This window comes from Lampetra fluviatilis, unplaced genomic scaffold (assembly GCF_964198595.1).
Source record: "Lampetra fluviatilis unplaced genomic scaffold, kcLamFluv1.1 SCAFFOLD_1400, whole genome shotgun sequence".
NCBI lineage: Eukaryota > Metazoa > Chordata > Hyperoartia > Petromyzontiformes > Petromyzontidae > Lampetra > Lampetra fluviatilis.
The window spans coordinates 1-10,303 of record NW_027621181.1 but is presented as its reverse complement, the minus strand read 5'-3'; the positions used below and the strand labels follow the sequence as shown (position 1 = coordinate 10,303).

At 60.8% G+C, this 10,303-nt stretch overlaps 1 protein-coding gene across 2 annotated transcripts; it reads left to right on the top strand.

Moving 5' to 3' along the window:
* The first annotated feature begins 826 nt into the window (after positions 1 to 826).
* LOC144954893 (protein SDA1 homolog) lies at positions 827 to 4,455 on the top strand. 2 transcript variants are annotated; one of them, XM_078885283.1, is made up of 2 exons: positions 827 to 1,061; positions 4,180 to 4,454. In XM_078885283.1, exons 1-2 carry the CDS (start codon positions 876 to 878, stop codon positions 4,228 to 4,230), a joined length of 237 nt encoding a protein of 78 aa, XP_078741409.1. In that variant the 5' UTR covers positions 827 to 875; the 3' UTR covers positions 4,231 to 4,454. The 2 variants fall into 2 exon arrangements, 1 of the variants encoding a protein (XP_078741409.1); XR_013641417.1 differs by lacking the exon at positions 827 to 1,061 and adding an exon at positions 1,812 to 1,884 and having other exon boundaries at positions 4,180 to 4,455.
* The last annotated feature ends 5,848 nt before the right edge of the window (positions 4,456 to 10,303 follow it).

Sequence of the window (10,303 nt, the reverse complement as noted above, 5' to 3'; positions counted from 1 at the left end):
CCACTCACCCACTCACCCACCCACTCACCCCACTCACCCACTCACCCACCCACTCACCCACTCACCCACCCACTCACCCACTCACCCACTCACGCACCCACTCACCCACTCACCCACTCATTCACTCATTCACTCACCCACTTACCCACCCACTCACCCACTCACCCACCCACTCACCCACTCACTCACCCACTCACCCACTCACTCACCCACTCACTCACCCACTCACCCACTCACTCACTCACCCACTCACCCACCCACTCACCCACTCACCCACCCACCCAGTCACTCACCCACCCACCCACTCACCCACCCACTCACCCACTCACCTACTCACCCACGCACTCATTCACTCACCCACTCACCCACCCACTCACTCACCCACCCACCCACCCACTCACCCACCCACCCACCCACTCACCCACCCACCCATCCACCCACCCACTCACCCACCCACCCGCCCACCCGCCCACTTGCCCACTCACCCACTCACCCACCCACCCACTCACCCACCCACTCACCCACTCACCCACCCACCCACTCACCCCCCCGCCCACCCACCCACCCACCCACTCACCCACCCACCCACCCACTCACCCACCCACCCACTCACCCACCCACTCACCCACCCACCCACCCACTCACTCACCCACCCACCCACCCACTCACTCACCCACCCACCCACCCACTCACTCACTCACCCACCCACTCACCCACCCACCCACCCACTCACTGTTGTTGTTGAAGTTGTTGATGTCATCGTTGTCATCGTTGTTGTCGTTGTTGCCGTGGTGGTGCTGGTTGCCGTGGTGGTGGTTGCCATGGTGGTGGCTGCCGTGGTGGTGGTTGCCGTGGTGGTGGTTGTTGCCGTGGTGATGCTTGCCGTGTTCGCCCCACAGGCCGGCAAACCGGAGCGCAGTGAGTTCACGCAGCGCCGCGACCGGCGCAACCCCAACGCCGGCTCCACCAACGCCGAGAAACGCCGCGGCAAACCCTTCCTGATGCGGCGCCACAGCCGCAGAGCCGCAGCAGGGCGCTCTCGCTCCTTCAGGGAGAAGCAGGTGAGCGTGTGGAGTCATTCATTCTGTCATTCAGTCGCTCACTCACTCACTCATTCAGTCATTCATTCAGTCACTCGCTCGCTCAACTCACTCACTCACTCACCCACTCAGTCACTCACTCACTCGCTCACTTACTCACCAACCCACCCACTCACACACTCGCTCACTCACTCACCCACCCACCCACTCACTCACTCACTCACACACCCACCCACCCACCCACCCACTCGCTCACTCACTCACTCACCCACCCACCCACCCACTCACTCGCTCGTTCATTCACTCACTCGCTCGCTCGCTCACTCACCCACCCACCCACCCACCCACTCGCTCGCTCACTCACTCACTCGCTCGCTCGCTCACTCACCCACCCACCCACCCACCCGCTCGCATCGCTCACTCACTCACTCGCTCGCTCACTCACTCACCCACTCACTCGCTCACTCGCTCACTCGCTCACTCGCTCACTCGCTCACTCACTCGCTCGCTCACTCACTCACCCACTCACTCGCTCACTCGCTCACTCGCTCACTCGCTCACTTCGCTCGCTCACTCACCCACCCACCCACCCACCCGCTCGCTCGCTCACATCACTCACTCGCTCGCTCGCTCACTCACCCACCCACCCACCCACCCGCTCGCTCGCTCACTCACTCACTCGCTCGCTCACTCACTCACCCACTCACTTCGCTCACTTCGCTCACTCGCTCACTTCGCTCACTCGCTCACTCACTCGCTCGCTCACTCACTCAAACCCTTCCTGATGCGGCGCCACAGCCGCAGAGCTGCAGCAGGGCGCTCTCGCTCCTTCAGGGAGAAGCAGGTGAGCGTGTGGAGTCATTCATTCTGTCATTCAGTCGCTCACTCACTCATTCAGTCATTCATTCAGTCACTCGCTCGCTCGCTCAACTCACTCACTCACTCACTCACCCACTCAGTCACTCACTCACTCGCTCACTTACTCACCAACCCACCCACTCACTCACTCGCTCACTCACTCACCCACCCACTCACTCACTCACACACTCGCTCACTCACTCACCCACCCACCCACCCACTCACTCACACACCCACCCACCCACTCGCTCACTCACTCACTCACTCACTCACTCGCTCGCTCGCTCAACTCACTCACTCACTCACTCACCCACTCAGTCACTCACTCACTCGCTCACTTACTCACCAACCCACCCACTCACTCACTCGCTCACTCACTCACCCACCCACTCACTCACTCACACACTCGCTCACTCACTCACCCACCCACCCACCCACTCACTCACACACCCACCCACCCACTCGCTCACTCACTCACTCACTCACTCGCTCGCTCGCTCAACTCACTCACTCACTCACCCACTCAGTCACTCACTCACTCGCTCACTTACTCACCAACCCACCCACTCACTCGCTCACTCACTCACCCACCCACTCACTCACTCACACACTCGCTCACTCACTCACCCACCCACCCACCCACTCACTCACACACCCACCCACCCACTCGCTCACTCACTCACTCACTCACTCACTCACTCACTCACTCGCTCGCTCGCTCAACTCACTCATTCACTCATTCAGTCGCTCATTCAGTCATTCAGTCAGTCGCTCACATCACTCACTCACTCATTCAGTCGCTCACTCACTCGCTCACTTCGCTCACTCACTCATTCAGTCGCTCACTCGCTCTCTCACTCATTAAGTCGCTCACTCGCTCACTCACTCATTCATTCGCTCGCTCGCTTCGCTCACTCACTCGCTCGCTCGCTCACTCAATCATTCGCTCGCTCGCTCACTCATTCAGTCACTCTCTCACTCATTAATTCATTCATTCAGTCGCTCGCTCACTCGCTCGCTCACTCGCTCGCTCACTCACTCGCTCGCTCAATCAATCATTCAGTCGCTCGCTCGCTCACTCACTAGCTCACTCATTCACTCACTCGCTCACTCATTAATTCATTCATTCAGGTCGCTCACTTCGCTCGCTCACTCACTCGCTCGCTCAATCAATCATTCAGTCGCTCGCTCGCTCACTCACTAGCTCACTCATTCACTCACTCGCTCACTCATTAATTCATTCATTCAGTCGCTCACTTCGCTCGCTCACTCACTCGCTCGCTCAATCAATCATTCAGTCGCTCGCTTCGCTCACTCACTAGCTCACTCATTCACTCACTCGCTCACTCGCTCGCTCACTCACTCACTCACTCTCATTCACTCGCTCGCTCACTCACTCACTCACTAGCTCACTCATTCACTCACGCATTGAGAGAGAGGCTACCTGGGGGAGCTTTGCCTCTGTGTTTTCCGTGTAAAGAGGAGGAGGGGAGTGGTGGGTGTAGTGGTTAGCGCTGCGCTACGAACCCGGCGACCCGAGTTCGATTCCCGCTCACGGCCAACACCTCCGGTGACGATTCTCTGAACCGGTCCTGGGCCTCCCCTAGGTCGACTCAGCCTGAAACGAGTAGCTGGTGTAGTAGCGGTGTAGTGTAGTAGTGAACATCGCTAGCACTGGGGGAGAGAGGCGGCCGGGCGTGGTGGTGCTGGCCACCCACCCCCTCTGTGTGTGTAGCCACAGTGCCCCTAACAGCACTTGCCCCTACAGCCTGCTAGAGGCTACACGGGGGACCTTTCTCTCTGTGTGTAACACGTGTGTGTCTGTGTGTGTGTCTCTGTGTGTCTGTGTGTCTGTGTTTGTGTCTGTGTGTGTGTGTGTGTCTGTGTGTGTGTCTGTGTGTGTGTGTACACTGTGTGTGTGTACACTGTGTGTGTGTGCACTGTGTGTGTGTGTGTACTCTGTGTGTGTGTGTGTGTACACTGTGTGTGTGTGTGTGTACACTGTGTGTGTGTGTGTACGTGTGTACGTGTGTGTGTGTGTGTACACTGTGTGTGTGTACACTGTGTGTGTGTGTACGTGTGTACGTGTACACTGTGTGTGTGTGTACACTGTGTGTGTGTGTGTGTGTACTCTGTGTGTGTGTGTGTGTACACTGTGTGCGTGTACACTGTGTGTGTGTGTGTACACTGTGTGTGTGTGTGTACACTGTGTGTGTGTGTGTGTACACTGTGTGTGTGTGTGTCTGTGTGTGTGTGTGTGTACGTGTGTGTGTGTGTGCAGGTTGCACTCCGTGACGCGCTGCTCAAGAAGAAGAAGCAGCTGAGGAAGTGAGACGCCTCCTGCAGCCGTGACCCCCCCGTGACTCCGGGGTCGTGACCCCGTGACCCCCCCGTGACTCCGGGGTCGTGACCCCGTGACCCCCCCCCCCCCCCGTGACTCCGGGGTCGTGACCCCGTGACCCCCCCGTGACTCCGGGGTCGTGACCCCGTGACCCCACCGTGACTCCGGGGTCGTGACCCCCCCCCCAACAAGCCAGCCACGCCCCCCACCCACACTCCCCCCCCCCCGTCCCCACCAAAATGAAAATAAAGACGTCCCCCTTGTATTGAAGCCATTGTCACTGCGTGAGTGGGGTGGTGAGCACACGGGGGGGTGAGCGGGTGAGTGAGTGAGTGGGTGAGTGGGTGAGTGGGTGGGTGAGTGAGTGGGTGAGTGGGTGAGTGAGTGGGTGAGTGAGTGGATGGGTGAGTGAGTGGGTGAGTGGGTGAGTGAGTGGGTGGGTGAGTGAGTGAGTGGGTGAGTGGGTGGGTGAGTGAGTGGGTGAGTGGTTAAGTGAGTGAGTGGGTGGGTGAGTGGGTGAGTGAGTGGGTGAGTAAGTGGATGGGTGAGTGAGTGGTTGAGTGAGTGAGTGGGTGGGTGAGTGGGTGAGTGAGTGAGTGGGTGAGTGAGTGAGTGGGTAGGTGGGTGAGTGGGTGGGTGAGTGGGTGAGTGAGTGGGTGAGTGAGCGGGTGGGTGAGTGGGTGAGTGAGTGGGTGGGTGAGTGGGTGAGCGAGTGAGTGGGTGAGTGGGTGGGTGAATGGGTGAATGAGTGGGTGAGTGGGTGAGTGGGTGGGTGAATGGGTGGGTGGGTGAGTTAGTGAGCGGGTGAGTGAGTGGGTGGGTGAGTGAGTGGGTGAGTGGGTGAGTGAGTGGGTGGGTGAGTGGGTGGGTGAGTGGGTGAGCGAGTGAGTGCGTCAGTGGGGTGGTGAGCACACGGGGGGGGGGGGGGGTGAGCGGGTGAGTGAGTGGGTGGGTGGGTGACTGAGTGGGTGGGTGGGTGAGTGAGTGGGTGGGTGGGTGGGTGAGTGAGTGGGTGGGTGAGTGAGTGGGTGGGTGGGTGAGTGAGTGGGTGAGTGAGTGGGTGGGTGAGTGAGTGGGTGGGTGGGTGAGTGAGTGGGTGAGTGGGTGGGTGGGTGGGTGAGTAGGTGAGTGAGTGAGTGGGTGGGTGAGTGAGTGGATGGATGGGTGGGTGAGCGAGCGAGCGGGTGAGTGTGAGTGAGCGGGTGAGTGGGTGGGTGAGTGAGTGAGCGGGTGAGTGTGAGTGAGCGGGTGAGTGGGTGGGTGAGTGAGTGAGCGGGTGAGTGTGAGTGAGCGGGTGAGTGGGTGGGTGAGTGAGCGAGCGGGTGAGTGTGAGTGAGCGGGTGAGTGGGTGGGTGAGTGAGCGAGCGGGGTGAGTGTGAGTGAGCGGGTGAGTGGGTGGGTGAGTGCGCGAGCGGGTGAGTGTGAGTGAGCGGGTGAGTGGGTGGGTGAGTGAGTGAGCGGGTGAGTGTGAGTGAGCGGGTGAGTGGGTGGGTGAGTGAGTGAGCGGGTGAGTGTGAGTGAGCGGGTGAGTGGGTGGGTGAGTGAGTGAGCGGGTGAGTGAGTGAGCGGGTGAGTGTGAGTGAGCGGGTGAGTGGGTGGGTGAGTGAGTGAGCGGGGTGAGTGTGAGTGAGCGGGTGAGTGGGTGGGTGAGTGAGTGAGCGGGTGAGTGTGAGTGAGCGGGTGAGTGGGTGGGTGAGTGAGTGAGCGGGTGAGTGGGTGGGTGAGTGAGTGAGTCACCACCATCACCGACTTCACCACGGGGTTTGTGCCAGGCTAGGTGCAGGAGGTCACGTGACAGACCCAGCAGGTGCCATGGGTAGACTGCTGTGCCAGGCTAGGTGCATGAAGAGGTCACGTGACAGACCCTGCAGGTGCCATGGGTTGACTGCTGTGCCAGGCTAGGTGCATGAGGAGGAGGTCACGGGACAGACCCTGCAGGTGCCGTGGGTTGACTGCTGTGCCAGGCTAGGTGCATGAGGAGGTCACGGACAGACCCTGCAGGTGCCATGGGTTGACTGCTGTGCCAGGCTAGGTGCATGAGTCGGAGGTCACGTGACAGACCCAGCAGGTGCCATGGGTTGACTGCTGTGCCAGGCTAGGTGCAGGAGGAGGAGGTCACGTGACAGACTCAGCAGGTGCCATGGGTTGACTGCTGTGCCAGGCTAGGTGCATGAAGAGGTCACGGGACAGACTCAGCAGGTGCCGTGGGTTGACTGCTGTGCCAGGCTAGGTGCATGAAGAGGTCACGGGACAGACTCAGCAGGTGCCGTGGGTTGACTGCTGTGCCAGGCTAGGTGCATGAGTCGGAGGTCACGGGACAGACCCAGCAGGTGCCATGGGTTGACTGCTGTGCCAGGCTAGGTGCATGAGGAGGAGCTCACGGGACAGACCCTGCAGGTGCCATGGGTTGACTGCTGTGCCAGGCTAGGTGCAGGAGGAGGAGGTCACGTGACAGACCCAGCAGGTGCCGTGGGCTGACTGCTGTGCCAGACTAGGTGCATGAGGAGCAGGTCACGTGACAGACCCCGCACGCACGCAAACTCTGGACCAGTTTCGACGTTTCAGTGTCTGATCATCATCAGCAGCAGTCAGGGACCGGTTTCAATAAGCAGTGTCAGACTCATGCTCGTCACCTGTTTGTAGTAGACTTTCACGACGATTCGCTACCGTCCGGCGCTTGCTATCATCGATATTTATGATCGATACGTAAGGAGGTACGGGAAAATCGAAGATAGCAGTGGTCACCCGCTGTGGTACCCGCGAGACGTTATTGGGTGCAGAGGTCAATGGTCGATCAGGGTGTGGGTACCGCCATGGGGCAGCGTCAGCACCACGGACAGCGGCCCGGCTTGAGGTGGTGGTGGTGGTTGTGGGGGTGGGGGTGGTGGTGGTGGTGGGGGTGGTGGTGGTGGAGGTGGTGGGGGTGGTGGTGGTGGTGGTGGTGGTGGGGGTGGTGGGGGGTGGTGGTGGTGGAGGTGGTGGGGGTGGTGGTGGTGGTGGTGGGGGTGGTGGTGGTGGTGGTGGTGGGGGTGGTGGTGGTGGTGGGGGTGGTGGTGGTGGAGGTGGTGGGGGTGGTGGTGGAGGTGGTGGGGGTGGTGGTGGTGGTGGTGGGGGTGGTGGTGGTGGTGGTGGTGGTGGTGGTGGGGGTGGTGGTGGTGGGGGTGGTGGTGGTGGAGGTGGTGGGGGTGGTGGTGGTGGGGGTGGTGGTGGTGGTGGTGGTGGGGGTGGTGGTGGTGGTGGTGGTGGTGGAGGTGGTGGGGGTGGTGGTGGTGGTGGTGGGGGTGGTGGTGGTGGTGGTGGTGGGGGTGGTGGTGGTGGAGGTGGTGGGGGTGGTGGTGGTGGTGGTGGGGGTGGTGGTGGTGGTGGTGGTGGGGGTGGTGGTGGTGGTGGGGGTGGTGGTGGTGGAGGTGGTGGGGGTGGTGGTGGAGGTGGTGGGGGTGGTGGTGGTGGTGGTGGGGGTGGTGGTGGTGGTGGTGGTGGTGGAGGTGGTGGGGGTGGTGGTGGAGGTGGTGGGGGTGGTGGTGGTGGTGGTGGGGGTGGTGGTGGTGGTGGTGGGGGTGGTGGTGGTGGTGGGGGTGGTGGTGGTGGTGGGGGTGGTGGAGGTTGTGGTGGTGGGGGTGGTTGTGGTGGTGGTGGTGGTGGTGGTGGGGGTGGTGGTGGTGGAGGTGGTGGGGGTGGTGGTGGTGGGGGTGGTGGTGGTGGAGGTGGTGGTGGGGGTGGTGGTGGAGGTGGGGGTGGTGGTGGTGGTGGGGGTGGTGGTGGTGGAGGTGGTGGGGGGTGGTGGTGGAGGTGGTGGTGGGGGTGGTGGTGGAGGTGGGGGTGGTGGTGGTGGTGGAGGTGGTGGGGGTGGTGGTGGAGGTGGGGGTGGTGGTGGTGGTGGGGGTGGTGGTGGTGGAGGTGGTGGGGGTGGTGGTGGGGTGGTGGTGGTGGTGGTGGTGGGGGTGGTGGTGGAGGTGGTGGTGGGGTGGTGGTGGTGGGGGTGGTGGGGGTGGTGGGGGTGGTGGTGGTGGAGGTGGTGGGGGTGGTGGTGGTGGGGGTGGTGGTGGTGGTGGTGGTGGTGGAGGTGGTGGGGGTGGTGGTGGTGGTGGTGGGGGTGGTGGTGGTGGTGGTGGTGGGGGTGGTGGTGGTGGAGGTGGTGGGGGTGGTGGTGGTGGTGGTGGGGGTGGTGGTGGTGGTGGTGGTGGGGGTGGTGGTGGTGGTGGGGGTGGTGGTGGTGGAGGTGGTGGGGGTGGTGGTGGAGGTGGTGGGGGTGGTGGTGGTGGTGGTGGGGGTGGTGGTGGTGGTGGTGGTGGTGGAGGTGGTGGGGGTGGTGGTGGAGGTGGTGGGGGTGGTGGTGGTGGTGGTGGGGGTGGTGGTGGTGGTGGTGGGGGTGGTGGTGGTGGTGGGGGTGGTGGAGGTTGTGGTGGTGGGGGTGGTTGTGGTGGTGGTGGTGGTGGTGGTGGGGGTGGTGGTGGTGGAGGTGGTGGGGGTGGTGGTGGTGGGGGTGGTGGTGGTGGAGGTGGTGGTGGGGGTGGTGGTGGAGGTGGGGGTGGTGGTGGTGGTGGGGGTGGTGGTGGTGGAGGTGGTGGGGGTGGTGGTGGAGGTGGTGGTGGGGGTGGTGGTGGAGGTGGGGGTGGTGGTGGTGGTGGAGGTGGTGGGGGTGGTGGTGGAGGTGGGGGTGGTGGTGGTGGTGGGGGTGGTGGTGGTGGAGGTGGTGGGGGGTGGTGGTGGGGTGGTGGTGGTGGTGGTGGTGGGGGTGGTGGTGGAAGTGGTGGTGGGGTGGTGGTGGTGGGGGGTGGTGGGGGTGGTGGGGGTGGTGGTGGTGGAGGTGGTGGGGGTGGTGGTGGAGGTGGTGGTGGTGGTGGTGGGGGTGGTGGTGGAGGTGGTGGTGGGGTGGTGGTGGTGGGGGTGGTGGGGGTGGTGGGGGGTGGTGGTGGTGGAGGTGGTGGTGGTGGTGGTTGTGGTAGTGGGGGTGGTGGGGGTGGTGGTGGTGGTGGTGGTGGTGGTGGTTGTGGTGGTGGTGGTGGTTGTGGTGGTGGTGGTGGTTGTGGTGGTGGTGGGGGTGGTGGGGGTGGTGGTGGGGGTGCTGGTGGGGGTGGTGGTGGTGGTGGGGGTGGTGGTGGTGGTGGGGGTTGTGGTGGTGGTGTAGTGTGTGATGTGTGTGTGTAGTGTGTGTGATGTGTGTAATGTGTGTGTAGTGTGTGATGTGTGTGTGTTGTGTGTGTGTAGTATGTGTGTGTAGTGTGTGATGTGTGTGTGTTGTGTGTGTGTAGTATGTGTGTGTAGTGTGTGATGTGTGTGTGTAGTGTAGTATCTGTGTGTGTGTGATGTGTGTGATGTGTGTATGTGTGTGTGTAGTATCTGTGTGTGTAGTATCTGTGTGTGTAGTGTGTGTAGTATGTGTGTGATGTGTGTGTAGTGTGTGTATGTGTGTAGTATGTGTGATGTGTGTGTGTATGTGTGTAGTGCTGTGTGTGTGTGATGTGTGTGTGTAGTGTGTGTGTAGTGTGTGATGTGTGTGTGTAGTGTAGTGTGTGTAGTATCTGTGTGTGTAGTGTGTGATGTGTGTGTGTAGTGTGTGTAGTATATGTGTGTGTGTAGTGTAGTATCTGTGTGTGTGTGATGTGTGTGATGTGTGTATGTGTTGTGTGTGTAGTATGTGTGATGTGTGTGTATGTGTGTGTGTAGTGTGTAGTATCTGTGTGATGTGTGTGTGTGTGTAGTGTGTGATGTGTGTGTATGTGTGTGTGTAGTGTGTGTAGTATCTGTGTGTGTGTGATGGGTGTGTGTAGTGTGTAGTGTGTGTAGTGTGTGATGTGTGTGTAGTGTGTGATGTGTGTGTGTAGTGTGTGTAGTATCTGTGTGTGTGTGATGGGTTTGTGTAGTGTGTAGTGTGTGATGTGTGTAGTATCTGTGTGTGTGTGTAGTGTGTGTAGTGTGTGATGTGTGTGTGTTGTGTGTCAGTGTCCTGCATCAGCAGTGATCTTTTTTGGCTCAATATCAATCGACCTTGATAAGGGACATCCCTCTCCCACTCTCTCCCCCCTCTCTCTCTCCCCCCCCACTCTCTCCATCAATCTCCTTT

Bases quoted from the DNA above. Each gene is read 5' to 3' on its own strand.
- LOC144954893 (XM_078885283.1), top strand. From the start codon at position 876: ATGCTTGCCGTGTTCGCCCCACAGGCCGGCAAACCGGAGCGCAGTGAG. The intron at 1,062-4,179 runs GTGAGCGTGTGG...GTGTGTGTGCAG, and splicing joins GCTCCTTCAGGGAGAAGCAG to GTTGCACTCCGTGACGCGCT.